The 21361-nt window shown below is 32.2% G+C and overlaps 1 protein-coding gene across 12 annotated transcripts in view; it reads right to left on the minus strand.

Annotated features, from left to right (window-relative positions):
- The window catches only part of LOC144965296 (band 4.1-like protein 4), a 39202-nt gene that overhangs the window by 2130 nt on the left and 15711 nt on the right, over positions 1 to 21361 (minus strand). For 3 of the 12 annotated variants that reach the window (XM_078900500.1, XM_078900501.1, XM_078900499.1), the window contains exons 12-28: positions 20093 to 20164; positions 18562 to 18680; positions 18046 to 18115; positions 17195 to 17281; positions 15704 to 15814; positions 14967 to 15029; positions 14284 to 14394; positions 13741 to 13779; positions 12458 to 12520; positions 10695 to 10754; positions 10296 to 10364; positions 9600 to 9680; positions 8630 to 8722; positions 7915 to 7951; positions 6399 to 7297; positions 3504 to 4238; positions 944 to 1199 (exon numbers count right to left, since the gene is read on the minus strand). In XM_078900500.1, coding sequence (XP_078756626.1) covers positions 944 to 1199; positions 3504 to 4238; positions 6399 to 7297; positions 7915 to 7951; positions 8630 to 8722; positions 9600 to 9680; positions 10296 to 10364; positions 10695 to 10754; positions 12458 to 12520; positions 13741 to 13779; positions 14284 to 14394; positions 14967 to 15029; positions 15704 to 15814; positions 17195 to 17281; positions 18046 to 18115; positions 18562 to 18680; positions 20093 to 20164 — 2965 coding nt within the window. Of the gene's footprint in view, positions 1 to 943; positions 1200 to 3503; positions 4239 to 5518; positions 5578 to 6398; positions 7298 to 7914; positions 7952 to 8629; positions 8723 to 9599; positions 9681 to 10295; positions 10365 to 10694; positions 10755 to 12457; positions 12521 to 13740; positions 13780 to 14283; positions 14395 to 14966; positions 15030 to 15703; positions 15815 to 17194; positions 17282 to 18045; positions 18116 to 18561; positions 18681 to 20092; positions 20165 to 21361 lie in introns of those variants that run through there. The other 9 variants (XM_078900505.1, XM_078900504.1, XM_078900508.1 and 6 more) reach the window with 7 other exon arrangements.

Genomic DNA, 21361 nt, shown 5'->3' on the forward strand with positions numbered 1-21361 from the left:
TTGGTTTCTACATCCTAGCACTGAAATAACTGGAAGGAAGTTCCCCAAAAGATCTGTAAATGTTGTCTCAGGTCAACCATGCAGTAAACTAAAACTGATAAGTTATCACCAGGGGCATTCATTGGTCGCTTTGATGAAAGATACAGAAAAGAGGCTATACTCTGCATCTAGATATATAAAACTGAGGACAGATATATAGACATCGTCAGGACCTCAGTAAAAGGACGATATAAGCGTGATGTCCATAAATCAGTTATTCCAAAAAATGAAAGGGAAATAAATAGGAAATGTGAGATAATGATAAGGGAAGTCAATCTTGATGATTTGGTGGCCTTTAAAAGGGCCAATTTTGCAAGTTATGACAGTTCACTTTATTTGACTTTTAAAAGTCTGTTATTGCAGGCTGTCTCTGAAGGACAAGAATAATTTTAGAGACCCTTTCCTCACCACTGGCAAGGACGTCAAATAAGGAAGCGCCCTCATGAAGTTGCTGTGCAAAAACAAATATTGTCGATTGGTATCGAGACTAGTACCAGTAATAGTGGCACTTTGGCTTTGATGTCATGTTGATATAAGCGTGATGTCAAATTGTCGATATATCCACTCTGCACTGTATTGGTATAAGTACACTGGTCTCCCTATTAACTCCAATGTACAGCAAATGAGCATGGACCATCAAAATCTTAAAATGGATTGAAAAGGTGAAATCATGATTTTCACTGCAAAGAAATACCAAATTTCACTTTAAATTGATTGGCCAATAGCACAATTTAACTCAATCTGTTGACCTATAGAGCTGACATGTATATAAAAACCCATCTGTGCCAGAAAGCTAAATTTATTAAGATTTCCATGATATTGAGATTACCAGGCCTCATTGTATAAATCATTCTCTCACTTAAGGTAAAATAAACAAATGTCACCAATTAAATTTCAGCATTACCTGAGAATTGTAAGGTATATTGAGGTTTCCAGGACGAGACTGGTGAGGAGATGTGCCCGAAGGGATACCGGGAGTGCCTAAAGTACTCTGGTAGCTATGAGATCCGCTGTAACCACTGCTAGATGCTGATTGACCTGAATGGCCTCTCATGTGATGACCATTGTCAGGTGGATTTGTATTGGAGTTGTACTGAGGGGTGGTGGGGTTATATCGGCTGGATGGTTGGTGCCTCTCATGGGCTGACATGGACTGGCTCCTGTAGTTAAAATTAGATTAGGTTTGATTACGATCATCACTGAACTCCCCACTGGCTTGACCAAGGGTTTACATTTCACAAGTTTTAAAAATTTATTCAATTGTAGGCTTTCGCCAATAAATAGGGAAATAAGGTTTATTCAATTTTATTTTCATGGAATGAGCAATGAAGGGATAAATACTAGACAAAGTGTGTGTCTGTATGTGTGTGAGGTGTGCGTGAGCACACGTGCCTGAGAGTGTATGTTAGTATCTTATGCGTGTTTGTGTATTTGTATGCTTCTCGATAATGGGACTAAACTTGATAAATATCATAATTCCATTTTTTTCCTCTAGAGTAAATTGATTTAGTTCAGATATTTTTTAAATAAGAGTCTAGTCTACTTTTTTCTTTTCTGTATTTTTATACTGCCAGTGTTTTTATTGACACATGAGAAAGAAACAAAAAGAAAAATAGAAATGGTAATGCCTTTCTTTAATATCAGGTTTCAAAACGCGATGCACCTCTAGCTAACTTGAGAGAATCCTAAGAAATAAATCCCGTGTTACTAGGCCAGTCCTGATGCACCCATTAGAATCAAAAGAGGATTTATCCCATGATACAAGCCAAAACCACTCATATCGGCAGAAAGGCATGCTTACCTTCAACACTGAAGCTTTGGCAATAATGGATTGCATTAGAAAACAATGATAATGTAAAAAGTAAACTATTCAGGGAATTCAATGATCGGCTAGCCTTAACAATTAACTTCTAAAACTATTTAAGAGAATTTAAAATTGATAAGACTGCACTGAGAAGGGGGAAAAAGGTGAAACAGATCTCTTATTTCTGAATAAAAAAATGTTTAATGAATTGTGTCTCTTGCCAAATCATTGCAATATCCTATCAATATAAGCACTTAAGAGTCTGGTGTCTCGGAGTTATAGCAGTTTCAGCATCGTTATTATTATTATTATCCTTACAATAAAATGGTACAAATGAGATTACCGACTATGAAAAACAAGTTTAAGAAATATTGCCAATTGAAAGTATACTGGAAGCATAATTTGTTTTAGTTATTTTTTAACCATTTATAATGATGACTCCTTTATGCAGGCCCTTACAAATTTATCACAGTGAAACAATAATGCAATTTCTAAGACTTATGACAGGTTAATGTTTACTAAAGGTTAATTAAAAACAAACAACAACAAAATAACAAAACACAAAGCTGGCTGTTAACAGTTACAACAGAGATCTTTTGGGTCATGAACAGGGATCGACATTTGAAAAATTTGAAGAACAATTTTTTCTCATTCTCAAAAAATATTGATGTATTAAGGGGTTACCAATAGCTAAGTGGGAGAGTGCTCTCAGAAGCAAAGGGACCAGTATCGTACCAGAGTTTAGTCTAGATTTTTTTTCTGACTCCAGGCCACCCTGTAGTGATTGGTGGACCGTGTCTGTGAAAAACAACACTTTTCAAAGGGTAGCAAGTAATTGATACTGTCTGTTTAACGCTCTAGAAACTGGAATAAAGTCTGACTTCATGAGCTTTATAGTTCTGAAGGACTCAAATAGGGGGAATTCCTGCACCGTGAGGATTATGATGATGGTGGTGGTGGAGGTGGCAGTGTTGGTGTGGCAATGACTCATCAACCCCAATCTATGCAGCAATGCTACATTAATATTCTTTTTAAAATGCACCCCTGCAAAAAATTCTTCGGCAATATTTTAATCTGCTCTGACAAAGAGTAATTAAATTTATAAAGTACCTTTATCATGTCCTTATTTTAATTCTGTCAGCTTTATCTGGCTTTCATGTCAAGCCAGAGGACGACTTAAATTTGGTAAAAATCATGCAAAAACTAGCGTCCTTTTCAGGGCCAAGCAAGCAATTGCTTCTACTTCTACACATACAGAAACAAGGATGATTTCTCGACCAATAGGTCTGATGGGTTAAAATAAATATAACAAGATTATAAAGGTACAGCAAAAGGTTAAAAAAAAAGATCAGTTTCATTGGACCAATTAGAAAGTGAAAAAAAAAGATTAAACGAACAAGAAAAAGAGTTTTCAGACTTCAATAACATAAAAAAAATCTTATGGTCGCCATCAGAAGTTTTATATTGTCACGAGAAGATAGTAATTGGAGCTATCCTCATCTGAATTTCAAATATCTGACAACATTCTATTTCATTCAGAGAAATAATAAAAATTAAAAACATAAGAAATTTATTTCAACGATAATTTTTATAATCTGAGCTCATTAAATTAAACTCTTTTGACCATCATTTCAAATATTTCCTTGAGCTAAAATCTTACCCTTGGCCTCTTACAGAGCTCCCTCCTCTAAGCTGACTTTGGATAGAGTACTGGGATCTGGGAGGCGTTTGCTGCTGTTGCATTCTGGGAGGCGAGTTACCTTGACCCTGAATTGAAGTCTGCTGGGCCCTAGGAGGGGTGTGTTGTTGCTGTTGTAGACTGTTAGGAGGTCCATAATCAGATCTTGAGGGAGTTGAATGAGGATGGTGTTGGTGATAGTTTTGATGATACGAGGGAGGGTGTGATCTGGGAGGTGTGTTCATCTGTGATGTGTTTGCTGTCACTCCTACACTTCGAGAAGGACTAGACGCAGACTCTCCAGGACTATTAGGTATTGTTGAATCCTTGAATTCCTGATAAAGGTTACGACTGGGTGTCTGACGTCCATACTCGTTAGTTCTGGTACTTTTACTGGATACAGTAGATTGTCTTTGATTCTGACTGTAACCTTTGTTTCCTCCTCTGAAATCACTGTTATAATTTGACTCACTTCCAGATGGATTTCCTGAATTGTAGCCATTATAATTATTTGTTGTTGTTCCGCTAAAGTGTTTTGAATTTGTACTAACACCTTTTTTGTTATTATCATTGTTATTATTGAAATACACAGGATTTTGGTAAGAATAATGTGGATTAGAACTATTGTTATGCTGAGGTAAAGTCTGCTGCCGATTTCTTGAGTCGTTTCTTCCATTATTAAGAAAATTATAATCTTTGTTTGACAATCTAGAATTCCTGTAGAAAACAAATCAGAGGATATCATTTAGAATAATTGTGTTATTGACAACCACAAAGAGAGAACCCCATAATTTATAGCTTATCTACAATTTTTATGGATATAACTACACCATTTTTGTTATAAATATGTCCCCTGTCCTAGACACAAGACATTTATATCTGCAGAAATAAATTCCCTTATTAATTTTCCTTGGACAATATGACATAACTGTTAATGTCAATTCATTCAGAAAATAAATTAAGTTTAGTTTCTTATAAATTCACAAAGAACAATGCAGCACTAATACCATACATTAAATGAACAATGTGGAAAACTGCATAGTAATTATTTGTAAAATAATTTTCATGTGGCGTAGATTTAATTTTAAAACATGTAAATATGAATAAAAACAAAAATAACCAGAAAAAAAAAGAAAAGAAAAACGATGAATGAAAAAATAAAACGAAAATCCAAATTTTAAACATTGTCATTAGTCTTGAAATAATCAAATTGCATAGTAACAGGTTTTAGTTTTTTTTTAAACACACAAGTCTCTGAAAAGATAAGCATGCAACTGTACAATAAAAAATGAACCCCAAAGACATCCTTATTAACAATAAAATGTGCATATTTATATTGCACACTTCCACAATTTAACCAGATTCAATGAACTTCTTAATTCCTCATTTCATCTCCGAGCAGATCATTAACATTATTTCCATTTCATACAATGCAAGACTCGTGTTACACTTTTTTTCTTATGTCAGCTTTCTTAAATTATCAGTCATTGCTATTTGACAGGTAGTCATTTACATTTGATACATTTCCCACACCAAAACGCCACAGTCTGAGTCACTGTAACCCGATTAACAACTGGCCTTTCCAAAGTTTTTTGACTTTGTCACAAGACCAAACATAGTACTGACTCAGTCATCAGTGCATGGTATTTTTCCATATTGTAAGACAATTAATGCATTAAAAATATTAAACGAAAAAAAAAAAAACGTTCCAATTACATCTTTATTTTAGATCATTTCTTGCCATATAATTACAAATTATTGCAGAAAAAAATTTATGAATATTGGAATCAACTCATTATTTAGAAGGTTACTCAGAGTAGTATGAATGTTAACATGAATGATTAGGCATGTTATATATGTAGAAAAGAGAAACTTTTCAATTGACGTGTTTAATGTTAACTTTATATTTTCCAAAGGGAGTATAAGATTTTAAAGGTTAGGATATAAAGAATAACTCGCAAAAAAAGCGTATTGAAATGAAAGTTTGTGAAACATACTGACAAATAAAGATTGCTCCAGAGGCATTTAGTTCCTACAAAGCCAAAGTTTAGAGTTGCTTAAAAATAGAAGGAAATTAGAATTAAGCTGCCAAATTAAGGAATAAAAGTCAAACTATCAATTCTAAAGGGCATGTTTTAAAATATGAAGAGACCAAAACCTAAAAGCAGTGCGGTAGCTGTGACTAACAAGAGCTGAATTTGTCCTTGATAGTAATATAAATTTTATGAGAAAAAATATTTAAGCAACAAAATAAATAAAGATGTGAGAAAATTTATTGAAACCAAAATTTATTTATCTTTGAGTAATATCATTATTTAAAAAAAAAACGCATCTGGTATTACATTTAATCATAACAGTGTTGAAAAAAAATATTTTTTTACTTAGCGGATATTTAAAAAAAATTAATTATCAAGCATTAGGATTTTTTAAAATGATATAAACCCAGAGATGCTCAGAGATTTCTATTAAGTAAAGAGCCGCGTGATTAATGTGGATAATTAGGCGCTATATAAATTCATTATTTTTTATTTTTTAAATTTATTCCTTTATTTATGCTGCTATGAAAATGAAACATGAAATTCCTATCTTAGTTAAATAAGAAACTGGCAGTATGTATTTTTATGATAATAAAAGGGCAGGAGATAGATAGAGATAGATAGATAGAGAGAGAGAGAGAGAGAGAGAGAGAGAGAGAGAGAGAGAGAGAGAGAGAGAGGGGAGAGAGAGAGAGCAAAAGAGGGAGAGAGAGAGAGAGAGAGAGAGCAAAAAAGAGAGAGAGAGAGAGAGAGAGAGAGAGAGAGAGAGAGAGAGAGAGAGAGAGAGAGAGAGAGAGAGAGAAATAGCATAAGCAAGTAGAAACTAAGTAAAAGCCATCACCTTGCAGTTTCTGTGCTACGGCTGCTGTCAGGCAAGCTTCTTGGGTTAGAGTGATAATTGGGGTGAGTAGCGGTTACATAGTGAATATTGTCAGTTGATTTGGGGGGTGATAGGCCATAAGCTGATGATGAAGCATCTAAAATTCTGGCATCAAATGGTGGCAAAAATGTGTTAGATGATGGTGATAATGGGTGTGACAGTGGCACAGAAAAGCGGTGATGAGGTAATGATTCAGTGTGACGAGAAGGATGATAATGATTAGTTTTAGGAGGCAGATGACGACGGTTTTGATGAGGGTAATGATTTGGTGGGGCATAACTTTCACTTGGCAGTCCAAATCTTTCACTTGAGTCTTGTTCCATCCTTTTTCTTTGTTGATCAATAAGAAATCTGCTGTTATTCTCAACTTGATTTGGTGAAGCCCCAAATCTTGAATGTCTGTTACGACTGTCAACTTCGATATGACTATTTCTGTTTAGACCCTGATCTTTATGATCAGAGTTAGGATGATGTCTACTGTCTGTCACAGATTGAGGAATAAACTGCCCTTCCCTCTCAGAGGTTTTTCTCCTTCTGCGTATAACATCAGACCTGACCCCACGGCTGGTTTGACTTTTAATACTAGGAGCATAGGATACAAGCGTATCACTATCACTCTCATTGTTATTCTCCTTGTTCTGCTGCTTCTTTGTTGAAGACGTGGTGACATGATAAGGTGAAGGAGGATGATGAGGCTGATTCTGATTATAGTGGGGGTGGTGATGTTGGCGAGATGATGATGAGATGTGTGATCCACACGACTCATACCCTGACTGTAAAACATAGTCGCCTGAACTGTTGATGCTATTGTCTCCAACTGGGTTACCAGAGGATGTACGGACTGAATTGTAAGGCGGAGGCTGTTTAAACAATAGGACAAAAAAAGAAAATATAATAAAACATTGAAAATGTAAACATGAATTGCTCTATTAGAGTTATATAGGAAAATTGCTTATTTCTGTCAAAAAGGAAGGCCTCAATTTAACAATATTAAATCTAAACTGAATCAAAATGGCGCAACATATTCACTGTGTTACAATTCTATCATATGGCCTAAAAATCTTAAGAAAAATAAATTACCATTGTAAGAAAGCAACATAGCAACAGGGGCAAAAAATAAGCAGGATAAAACCTTATTTTGTAATACAGATAAGTAAAATTTGCCCCTCAATTCTCCATTACCTTGATATCTCTTCCCTTCATCACATACAAATTTAGTTTGTAATTTTAAATTCAAAATTTAAATCATTTACTATTAATTGACTATAATTTTGATGGAGTTTGAACAATGGCAATTATATACTTTTACGATCTAAATTATCAAAATACGTCAAAATGAAATAAATCTTATTGATAGATTTTTTTTTTGAAAAATAATAATTGAGTACTTTGCTAATAATTTTATCATTTAGCGCAAAATATTCAATAAATGAAACAGATGGTATAACATTCTGAGACAAAGCATTTTTTCCCTTACCCTTTCATCCATGGAACTTCCACCATGAGTTGTGTATCTGAAAAAAGAAAAAAAAAATATATCTGCATCTTTCCTCTGTGAGCTCTTGTTTACACAAAATAAACAAATAAAACAACGTGACAAATTAATTACAGTGAATTTATAACAACTATATAAAAAATAAAATATACCTTGGACTGTGTTCTAGCCTTTTAGTACTCCATAATCAAAAGAAAAAGGAGAATAAAAATTGTAAACTGAAAACATTAAGTTGATAGTTTAGAGGTGGCATCTTTGTATGAAAACATTGAATTATGTTTGATTTTATTCAGCTGAATATAGGTGATGTTTCAATATTTTTCACTCTTCATTTCATACTAAATTGAAAATAAATCCATAATTTCAAAATTGTGGATTTATTTTCAATTTAGGAAAGGTAGTCATTACCAAGGTGGTCCCGATAGCTCAGTTGGTAAAAGACTCACTTCACAGGCAAAGGGTCCAAGATTGATCTCGGGTAAAGTCAAGATTTTTTTGAAAATCCCTTGTCCATCCATCAGTGACTGGGTAGCTGGGTCTGTTAGATCTGACAGAAAGTACTTTGCAATGGGCTAGCATCCTATCCAAAGAGTGGCAAGCAATTACTACTATAGAAACTGGGACAAACTCCGACCCCATGGGCATTATGGCTTTGAAGGAAGTTAGCACAAAAATTAAACTGAAGATTTTTACCCACCCTCCATAGGCACCAGCAGGGTCTGTATTTCGACTGTCTTGTCTTTCCAAAATGCTCCCGCCTTTAGAGGAATGTTCTGGTTTGTCTGCGTCTCTGAAGTAGGAAATGAGAAATACTAACATGATGTAAAAATACGGATTTTTAGAAGCAAAAACTTTCTCATACAATATCTTATCTAGAATCCCATACTAAATAGCAAATCATGTATGATTATGTAGGAGAATGAAGACTGAAAGAAATGTTAATACAGATATATGTTTGTTTTCTCTATTTTCAGTTTTTACAAATTAGGTTTGGTTAAGAAGAATATATTGATAAAGATGAGAGAAGATAGATTGAGATGGTTTTGACATGTTATGACATGAGAGAGGGAGTACGTGGGAAAAAAAAAGTATTAGATATACAATCAGCAGGAAAGAGGGACAAAAGGGACACCCGAAGACTAGATGGTGGGATAGGGTAAAGGATGATATGAAAGAACTAGGTCTGGATAAAGATGATGCAATTAACCAAGATGCACGCAGATGTGACATTTATTATGGCAACCTTGCAGAATGCGGGATAAGAAGAAGAAGGTTTGGTTAAAAAAACAAAAAGGGCTTAAAAAATTATAAATCCAGAGATACTATGATGAAAATGAACCCTTGAATTGTGCAATGCTCTTTTTTAACTCTAACATTGATATCAGCCAAGCATTGTGAAGGTCGAAAAATGAAAGCTTGACCATTGTGACAAGAAAAATTACATGAAAACAAGGAAAGCAGAGATGAATCTCCCTTTTTTTAAAAAAATTGATTCTATCAGTGGGAGATGATATCAGAGATTGCCATCTTCTGTCAAATTCTCATAACTACAAAAAGTACAAAGTTTTGTTTCAAAGTTATTGCCCAACTCTAATTATTTCTAGAATTGTTAAGCCTAAGATGGTATCATAGATATGAATTATATAAATTTGTTGATCAAAACAAACCCAAAACTTTTCCTGCGGGAAGCCCAGATCTTTTGTCTGAATTTCGGGGAGTATTTGACCCGAAACAAATTGCTCTTTGTTCTGAAATTAAGACACAAACAGATTAATTTCAAACAAAAAAAAATACTATGGGTATGCAACTTTTTAGTACAAATTTTGCAATTATAGACGCAAGGCTACATTGATTAAAAAATGATATTCTCTAACTCATACTGTTGAGTGCAACAACTTTTTTATCACCTTAACACTGCTATTAGCATTATACCTTTTTATTCGGCAACATAAAACTAAAGTGATACTAAGCTGCCAAAAGCTGTGGACTGTAAAATGTAATAAACAAAAATGAATATAACAGTTTCCAAAAATAACATTGCTTACATTCCAAGATCCTATTACTTTCAGAAAGGACGTGTCAAATATTTCAAATGTTTTTATAGTTTTTGTTATTGGCTGAAGAAGGGTTTCGAGCTCAAAGCATTCGGGGTTTGGTATTCTGTTCTTTTTTTTAAACTGTTATCTACATTTTTATTAAAAACTACATAGACTTCCTTTTCCTAAACAGTGCTTTTAATGATTAAAAAGCTGTATATATTCAATTACATTCTAATATGTATAGTAGTAATCATTTTACATCATGCGTTATGAATCAAAATATTTGTTAGTAATAATATCTATGATCAAAAATTGAAGCCATACTCGACTTTTGTATAGGCTATGTCCTGCATCTGGTCTTCAGTCATCCCTTCAGTATCGATCAAATTGAACCTATAAAAACAGAAACGATTTTAATATAAAAAATATGACATCAGCTTTGTTCACAACACATGCTTAATGTCAAAGACACAAAAAGTAAAAATGGTACAAATATGTCATGGAAAAATCACCTTGACTTTATTATATTTTACTAATGCATGCTTGAATCAAAAACAAAAGCAAAACAAAACCAGATTAATAAACATCGTTTTTTATCAGTAAATTTCATATGGAAATAAAAAAATGACAGTTGATCTTCAAGGCAAAGCAGCAAAAAGCTAAAGCTTATGTTTAAGATATTTTATCTATTTCACTTTCTACAAATGAAAATCAAGTTCTTACTCAATGTGTTGCTTCAATTCTTCAGGGAATTGTTTGGAGTTACCAGGGGACTTGCTTCTCCTATGATAAAAAAACAAAAAAAAACAACAAAAAAAAACGAAAAACAATTATTAAAACTGTATATGTGCTGTCAAAGAAAATATAAATCATAGACCAATTACGATGCTTTCCTATTTATCTGTTATTCAAGTGGTTGTTTTAATTTTAAGGATTATACGGTGCTTTCGACACATTTAGGTTATTTCGGTACCAGTAAAAAGGAAAAAAATTCTAGATTTACAAATGAAAGCACACACACGAGAAAAAGTGAGACAAAGGGGAATGGTTCAGATTGGGAACAGATGTAGATTCCAAGAGTACACAATCAGTGTCATCATCTAAAAGTCTCTTTTGGACATAAGCACAGGATCCCACAAAGAGGAATACACTCTAATGTTAACAAACCATTATATATTCAAAACAAAATTTCTAAAAATACATATCGGAGAGATGATTTACAAGGGAAAAATATCATCTCACAAAACTTTACACATTTGACTGTTTCCTTCCAAGCCAAGGACTCCAGAATAAAACCAAGTAATTCACTATAGTTCAAAGGCAGAAAGCAAGTTGGAAGACAGATCTAGGTATAAAGATATCAAAGTATAAAGAGCTAAATTTAGCAGAGTTAGTTACAATTTAGTAATCACTTCCACAAAAACAACATTATGGGGATCTAAATACCTCAGTTGGTAGCGCACTGATATTGATCCTCTATCTATGTACTCGGGATCCCCCCCCCCCCCCCCCCAATGTCTACCCTTCAGTAGCTGGGTCTGTTAGAACTTTGCTGTAGACTAGTGTCTTTAGAGTCCAATCAAAAGGGTAGCAAGCATGCGCTACTGTCTAAATAACAGGCTCCATCTGCCTTTTGACTCTAAGGGATTACTTAATTTATAATTAGTCGCAATTAAAGATTGTACCATTTTAACATCAATATTGTTGATTTGGTCCCCTATTGTTTGGCTACAACGTATCACACGAATGCATTTTAAAAAGTTAATATTTTTCAAATACCATATTATTCCTACCCCATCATGTGGCCTTCAGTACAATCACAGGTTGGAATTCAAAATCAGTTGTAATAAATGTGGCCCTTAAGTTGGTATTGAGATGAGCCAGACAAAAAAAATTGTAAGAGCATTGAGTTTCAAGGCATATTGAATCGAATCACGAGATTTCAGTCTTTTACAGCCACATTCCTTCCCCCAAATAAAAGCATTTCAATGGATCAAATTTTATATTTTTTTAACCTTTAATTTATCTTTTATTAGCTCTGACATAATAACAGATAAAGATGGTAAGTTTCAAACTACAGTTCATCTTGTTTGATTGCATGTTAGGCAGTCACACACTTCACGTATATACAGTTGTATTTGTTATTTTTTTCTCCATTTAACTATTCCATTTAATCGGATACTTTGCTTAATGATACATTTATTAAAATTCCTGTGCAATTAAACAGAGCAAATTGTATAAAATTAATGTCTAAACGTATCATTCTAATGCCAATTTAAACTGGTCTATATTGAGATAAACCTAAAAAAATAGCAATTTTTTGAAAGGTTCCTTCAGATTTCATATTTTGTGTCTGCAAAAGTTAAAGTGGCTGGTGAAAAAAAAAATAAAACAGAAGTGGTACATTTTTTATAGGAATAAAAAATACTTTGGATTGGGATCATTTCCTGGGTGTGTTTCCCTTATCATATTCGTTTGATGATTACCTTCTTCTCCTACGTTGCTGTTTAAATTCTCCAACAGGGGCTGAGTGTAAAGATGGTATGGACCTGAAGATGACAAGTAAAGATGCTAACAATTAAAATTGAAAGGTGGTCCTAATAGATAAAATGGAAGAGTACTGTAAATGTTGCTGATTGAAGCTCGAAGAAATAAATAACAATATGAAATTGAATGTAAGCTTCAATTTAATATACGAAAACAGATAATGTGGACGTTTCGGGATTCCCGTTTATCAACGAAACAGGATGAATGAAACACTACAGACGAATGAGATGTGATAGTGGCATTGTTAACAAGCTTACATTCAATTTCATATTGTTATTTACAACTGGAAGAGTGCATACTTCAAATTTAAAGATTTAGTATCAATTACAGGAGCAGTCAAACATTTTTCTGACTTCTCCGTCCATCCAATGGTTTTTTTTTTTTTTGTTTTTTTTTTTCGCTTTTACGGATTTTAAGGCACTTGCAACACTATCAGGTCATTTCATAGCCAGTAAGAAGAAAGAAAAGTTGTAGATATGAAGTTAAAAGCACCAAAGAAAAAGCAAGACAAAAGGGTTAATAGGGAATAGAAGATTCCATCAGCAACCCACCAATGTACCTTTGTTGACGATACCTTAAGGTCCCATCCAGGCCTAAGCAAAGGATACATTCAAATGTTTACAAAGTATAAAAATATTCAAAACTAATAACTATAATATTACATAACAGAGAGATGATTTACAAGGAGGATAAAAGTGTACTATACACTTGACTGTCTTCTTTCCACATAAGGATCTTTGGCCAGATCCAGGGGAAAAAAAACAAACAGAGATTGACATAAAGGGCAAATAGAAAACACAGTTAGTGACCTCTCTGCCCGCAGTGCGGTCAAAAGACCCCATTCAGAGCAGTGATTGGAAAGGTGGGACTGGTAGATCTGGCAAAAAGTACTTTGTGGTAGACTAACGTCATATTTAGAGGGTGACAGACAATTGTTTTTGTTCTTTTAATGTCATAGAAACATTGATAAACTCCAGTTCCGTGGGCCTTTTTGTTATATGACATGTAAAATGTTTTTGTAAAAAAAAAAAAAAAATTATTTTATGAAAATGCAGCCTATTCAATAATGTATCTGAGTGACTTGTAAATATGATCAATAAATTTATATTTCTATCCCAGAAATTTAAGGGAAAGTTGCATACATTCAAAGTTGTTTTTAACAGCTCATTAATTGTTATATTGAATGAATATTCAAACAGTTCTGAGAGTTCAAATAACTTACCCATTTTTATGTTTATCTTTGTCATGGAATGGATATAATCTGAAATATATAATGGAAATGTTTCGAATTTAAACATGGCAAAAAACATTGTTTATTAAGGTGATTAAAGAAAATTAATCAAAAATATTTGCAAAGCAGTCGAGACATAAACATAAGCTTTCAAATATAGTACTGATATAAAACGTCTAAAATAAACGATGGGAACTGCCTTGTTGCTTCAACATTACCTTAACTTTTTTTTTAAATTTCTAAAAAGACCAGCTTACAAAATAATTGATGATCTAATGGCTATCAAAGAGAGGAGGGAAAAAACAGGGGGGAAAAAATCACAAAATTTGTCTCAACAGAAGATTATGCTCAATTTGCTAAGTAACAGAAGCAGATGAATTATTCACTTTATATTAAAGGTACATTAAAGTGTAAACATACTGATTTAACATATAAAATTTTAAAATAATGCATGCCTAAATTAATTTTGTTTTAAACCCATAAGAAATGACATTATCAGAGAAGCGCGGTGCACCTTACAGCTCCCTGACTTACATAGGTAAATCGTTTCTGTTGTGGTCTTTGAGAGTTCCTATATTATGCCTCTTCCCATGACCCGAGTTGGTGAAAGACACCTCAGATCCACTGTCACTGTCCATTTCTCGTCTACAATAGATAAAACCCCAATAAGCATGTATATATATATATATATATATATATATATATATATATATATATATATATATATATATATAATAAAGGTGATCCATATAATGCCAGCTCAAATAAAATTAGTGTATAGAAACATAAAAACTAATATATCATGGTTTAGAAATTGTTTTCTCACTTTTATTTTTAAAATGGCTTTAATTTCCTTATTGTAAGAGATTCCCATTTTTAAAAAATTTAAAAAATGATGAATTATCAGAATGTGTTTCCAAAGAAGTATATAGAAATTTAAAAACTCCTTTTCTCAAAATAAATATAATTACCATTATTATTTGATTACCAATTGCTATGTATGAGTACAAAAAAAGGGACAAAACATCGGGCAATAACCTCCTAACAAATGCAATAATTCAATTCATAAAATAATACGTTAAATTATACAGTATTGTCAAGTCTAATATCTTAGAATGATAGAGGGATTAATTATGATGCATCAGATCTCAAAAAAAAAAACCATATCTCCTTTTTATGGTGAAATAATATATTTAAAAAGAAATAAAAAATGAGACCTTCTTCTTCTTGATGCCGAACCATCACTCTCATTGTCTGACTCTTTACGACTAGGAAAATACCTGAAAAAGAAATTTGAACAAAATGTTTTGAATATACAAATAAAATTTATGAAGGTACATAAGCATTTTTAAAACATCAATATATTAATGTTAATGAGAGCAAAATGTATGTAAATAACGTTTTAATACCCTTAATTTTAAAAAAATCGGTCATTAAAAAAAATAAAGTTCACTAAAAAAGGCCAACAAAAAGAATGTCTTAATACATCATGACCAAAAAACACCAAACAACAAGCACGGAAGAATGCCAAGCCTTGAACTCTGGCTGACAATCTACTGATATTCTGAACAAATATAAATTGGTTGATTCCCCACACCTAAATCTTCGAGCAAAGCAAAGATGATGGGCATCTACGGGTACCTTTCATGAAAAAGGATGAGTATGTTGACTGTCAAATCAGAATGTAAAGTTGAATGAAGAGTTTGTAAGAAGGCTGGAAAATTAACAATAAAAACCTTTGGAAAATTTATATGTCAGGAAGGATTCAATTTATATCACTGTATTTGATTTTTAAAAATGTTTTACTTACTGTTTTGAGCAAATTGTGTCTGATGAGAATTCTATAAAACATGATTGCAGGATGGCACATTATTATTGACATCATAAAATGAAGAGCAATGTCAGTGTAGAGGCAGAGGAGAATAACATCAATATATAAATGGGTTCTGCTTACTTTTTTCTTTGACTGATGCCACTTTCACTGTCACTCCCTGACACAGCCCTGGAGCGGCGTGAATGATGTGCATGTTCACCTGGTGATTCATGACCGGATGTGTACAAACCACTGGTTGAGGATACACAGAAATGTCAATTGTTAATAAAAGCATTGAGATGACATGAGCACTGTTAAAAATACTTTGTTGATATCAGAGAACTGCCAGGTTTTTGGTATGTTACTTTAATTTTAAATAAGATTTTAGAGTTCCTCAACATTGTGATGGGACGTAACAGTATTTAACACTGGAATTCTAATCTAAATAAATAAATGTTTATCACAATTATATTGAGCAAACATGGGGACTCAGTAGCTAAGTTGGTAGAGCCTTTGCTTCACACACAAAGGGACCGAGATCAAATCTGCGTTATGTCTAGATTTTTCTCTGACCCTCCTGTCCACCCAGCAGTGATTGGGTAGCTGGGTCTGTTAGACTGGTGGGAAGTACTTTGCGATAGACTAGTGTTCTATCCAAAGGGTAGCAAACAATTGCTCCTGTCCATTTCATGCTATAGAAACCAGGATAAACTCTGGTTCCATGAGTCCAATGGCTCTGAGGGACTACGTATATTGAGCTCACCACTGCTTTATTACCTCACTGTATCTGTTTCACAATATTCATTTTCCTGGTGGGAAAATAGACATGTTACATATAAGTACACCACATGCATCCTTTTTGAGAGATTGTCAATATTTTTATTTTTTTTGGACAAAGACAATAACATTTGACAAAAAGCAAAACTGTGAATTTTACATCAGTCTCTGATAGAATCTAGAAAAAACGTTTCTCGTTACTACACTGCACAGTGAAAAAAATGTTTATAGACTCCATTGGCAAACAAATCTGAAGTCCATTATTTCATTGGCGAATGTTTTAGCACTCCAACATAGAATCTAACATGTAAAGAAGAAAATTCGTAAGACGAAAATATGTCTTGAATAGTTACAATAGATTTTGAAATATATAATTTATTTTATTAAATTGACCAATACAGTCAGATTACCACTGTATTTTTTTTGTTTGTTTGTTGCTTTAGGTCTCTTCCAACACAATTGAGGTTATATGAGAGACCGCTGAAACAAAAAAACAAGCAATCTAACAAAAATAGTACAAATGTAAATCAAAATCATAACCTAAAGATATCATAAGCTAAATTATAAATAACCAAGAACAAACAGGCAGAAGATTTACAGAAAAAAAAATATCCCCTGTCAAAAATACAATCACAAACCAAAGAAGCAGGATAGGCTAGTAAAGAGAAGAAGAAACGACATCACTATCGGATCGTACACCCATACGAACATCATAGGTATATGATTCAAGGGTGATGCTCCCATCCAACCACCCGCATTACCACTGTAAATCTGAAAACAATAAGCAATAGTTCAGTAATTATAATCAATTCACTTGTCAACATACAGTCATAGAAAAAATAAATAAACTCTTACTAATCATATTTTGATTCCCACGGAGCAGACTTGACACTTCTGGGAGATTCTTTACCCTGTAGTTCTGGTAGAGATCGATGCCTTGGACTTTAATGAAAAAAACAAATCATACATCTGTTAGGGCTACAAAATTTAACTGAAATTTAAGTAAAATCATGAAAACATTTGGTCCTCAAACTCTTTGATCTTGATTTATGACTTCATAACTGGTCCTTTAAATAATAAAAATAATAATAATAATAATAATAATAATAATAATAATAATAATAATAATAATAATAATAATAATAATAATAATAATAATAATAATAATAAAACAACCAAAAAAACAAACCCCCAAAACAATTCAATTTTATCAGATTCACAAATTTGAAACTCAGCTTTTCAAAATCATTTGCATTAAATTGTGCTTTGTTTCGGATATTGATTAAAATGTATTTGAAATCCATCACAATGTTGTTATTTATTTTATCTAGATATTTCTACTGTCCCGTTACTACAAAAATTGACATACTGCTTCAAACTTGTATTATGTCCTGTTTTAAAAACCGATGCTAAAAATTGACTTTACGATTAAAAAGCTGAAACTTGGGTTCGTTTTTAAAGTTTCATTGAAGATTATAAACATAGGATCTTAAAGTAACATCAAAAATCTCACAATTTTTTTGTGGGGGGGGGGGGGGGGGGGTTGCTTCTGGTTTATTCTGACATAATACTGTTTTAATACAACAGGTCACAATTATAAACATAAAGGTAAATATTAATGAAATGCCAGAGAGAAAGAAAAACAAAAAGGAAGGGAAAAAAACCTTTAAACAAAACTAAAATGAAAACACTTTGTTTGGACTTACGCCCTGACAGGTTGTGGTTGCCCCATTAAAGTTATCAAACCCCCTTCAGAGTTGCCATAGAGTTGCTCTGCTGAAGAAGAGATACAAAACTATATCAAGATGCCATTTAAAACAAATCATCACATCCAAATACTCAAATATCTATACATCATATCTGATCTTAAGTTGTTTTTTTTTTTAATCTTGAATATTCAAAAGAAAATATGATAAATGTAAAAGGACTCCAATGCCCTAATTATGCATCTCAAAATGAAAAGAACAGCTGGCATAAAAAATCCAAGATAAAAAAAATAAGATAACTGTTTGAATAAAATTGAAGTCATATGATTTAAAAAAAAAAAAAAGTGGACAGGGTCAAAATGATGCTTGTCTAATACCTTAATAAGCAGGGACTACTCTCCAAAGTGTCAAAAAATTGTTGAATAGAAAAGGATACTGCACATTTATTTATAATCACATGAGGCTTCCTAGCCTTTCTAGTATCAAATTTTTACTTATTTCTTTTAAAATCCTTACCATTAAGCCTCGACTCCGAATTGACACGGCGCTGTTGTCTCCTACTAGCTACTCGATAAACACTTGGCTCCTGTCGTCCAATATGCTCTCCCAGTGCAGCCTGCCTTTCCGACCGACCACTGAAAAAAAAAAGAAAAGAAAAAAAACCAAAGTCACAGGAAAACATACTGTTCTTTAATAATTATCTATGAGCTCCACTTCTACTATTAAAATGTCTTGGTGACATCATCAGAATAAATAGTTATAATCGTACAATACATCATAGAGCTCAAAATATCCATATTATTTGAGACTCTTTGAAACATAAAAACTTAACAAATCTGTTTAAATTCTTTTAAATTTTAAAGAGGAGGGAAATATAGCATTGGCCAAAAAAAAACAATATCTGAAACATTATATATCGTGAGATAATGATGTGCACGAATCTTAGGAATGCTCCACTAATTAAAGACCTTTAATTATATATATATATATATATATATATATATATATATATATATATATATATATATATATATATATATATATATACACATGTGTGTGTTTATATTTTTTTAAAAACACAAAAAATATCAACCAGCCAGACGTCTAATGATTAAAAATATAAATGAAAAGAAATGGGGGAAAAAGGAGCTGAGAGCAATATATTTGTCACCATCTCCCAAATCAATTAGTCAAGTAATAATAACCTAACAGTAAAGCTGAAATATTTAGTATTTTAATCGTGATTTTCATTAATAAATAATCTGACATTTTATCAAATACTCATTACCAATCAAAATATATGAACTACATATAGCACTTTATAATAAACTTTTGGTAAATATAATAGAAAATAACTGTTTCAAAAAATGCTGTTGAGAATTTCATCACTGCAAATAACACAAGTCATTTTGTGCAACACCACAAAAGACAAAAAAAAAAAAATAATAAAAAATTAAATATTCTGAATTAAGGGATATTCAACCAACATAATTTTATCTATAATAAACATTTAAATTGATTTGATCCATTTTGTAATATTGCGAGTCATCAAGTCAAAACCTTTGCTATTAAAGTTCAACGGGTAACTAGGTATAAGAACAATATTCATAATTTAAAATATCAACTTGAAAATTTTAAACCATTTATATTCTTGAAAGCTTTCTTTTGCCAAATGGTTTACTTTTTTAAAAAGAGGAAATATACAAGACAATTTATTCATTTGAAAATTAAATTAGATTACATGGTTATTAATTTCTGGAAAATTGACAAATTAGCTGGTTATAATTTGTCTATTCTATCAAAATGCGATGATCTTTCAAAAGTCAAAAAAATATTTCGCTTTTCAAATGACTGCTTTAAAAAAAAGCAGAAAATAAAACCCAGACAATGTCCAATGCATTAAATACATTATATTTCTTTTTCGTTTCATCTTGATTTGCCACAACAACAAAAATATTTATCATGAACTGTTTTGTTTATTAGTAAATTATGATCTATAAATAAATTGACATTTTTGAAAAAGAAAATCATGGAAGAGAAGTCTCACCGATGGGAGGAATTGGACAGAGATCTTAAAACTTTGGTTGGTCTCGTTTCTTTATCCTTAGCTTGAGAAAGTCTAAGAAATGAGTGAATGGATGGATGAGTAAATGAATGATTGAATGAAAGGGTGAAATCTTGTATAACGGAAGGACAATGCTGCATATAAATAGGGTTTTTTTATGATTAAATGTGATTAACATCACTAACCAGTGCAAGTGCTACAATTCTTTACTTTTCAAAGCCACTACACCCTTAGAAGCAAATGGGATGAGGTGGATAGGAAGGAAAGATGATGGTAAAACTCATGATGGTCAATCATCCTTCAATCTATAATGGACATTTCCTTATGAGTTTATCCATTTTTCAAAATGAATACTGAATTTTTCAAGGATATCTCCATTACTTTCAAAGTCAATTTATTCAGTGAAATTAAAATGTGTATTTATGAGTATTATCATAATGCGAGTAGTTTAATAATGAGGAGAGGAATTGATAGGAACAGAAGAGTTGTATGACTCGATGCAGCAATTAATTTTTTTTTTTTTTTTTTTTTTTAAATAACGTGGGTCGAATGGGAGATAAATTGGCTAACAGTTTTTTTTACTCAGTATAAGAAAATGCAATCCTTTATCGATTTTCTTTGCATTACACCATACCTATGGTAAGTTTTATTTCATTTTCAGAAATCTCAGATTATTTTTCCTAAACTTCAATTTATGATATTTGCTAAATGCTTTTTCTGTAACTTATCACATCTTAAAATTGACAAAATAATAGACCATAAGAATAAACGTCTTGGGACGTCATTTGCATTTACATTTTAAAAAACAAAAACAACTCCCATCACAACACTTTTAAAACAAACAAAAAATATGATTTTATTAACCAATAAATTACAAAACTTCAAGAGCGGAGCAGGCAGCAGGTAGGAGGGCATAAATATCTTTTCAGATTCAAGACTTGTCCAGTTACTCTAAATGCATCGTTTTTTATCCCTCAATGGTGCAGAAATAAAAAGAGATTTAAACAATTCGAATGGATAAAGCTACTTTTAGCATAATTTAATTTTTCCATATTCACATAAATTTCCTTGCATTTGCATTTTCTAGACAAAATAACATCAAAATAGGGGCAAAATCTATTTATTTAAAATATTTCATACCACTGTGAGAACTAAGACTTTTTCTAAGAGATAACTTTTGTCAGAAACAGAATACTAAACAAACAGAACATGTAGTACAATAAATAAACGATGATCTTTATAAAGACAAGT

The sequence above is a fragment of the Berghia stephanieae genome, chromosome 2 (genome assembly GCF_034508935.2).
Source record: "Berghia stephanieae isolate SIO BIC M18660-M18661 chromosome 2, UCSD_Bste_1.3, whole genome shotgun sequence".
NCBI classification, from domain to species: Eukaryota; Metazoa; Mollusca; class Gastropoda; order Nudibranchia; family Aeolidiidae; genus Berghia; species Berghia stephanieae.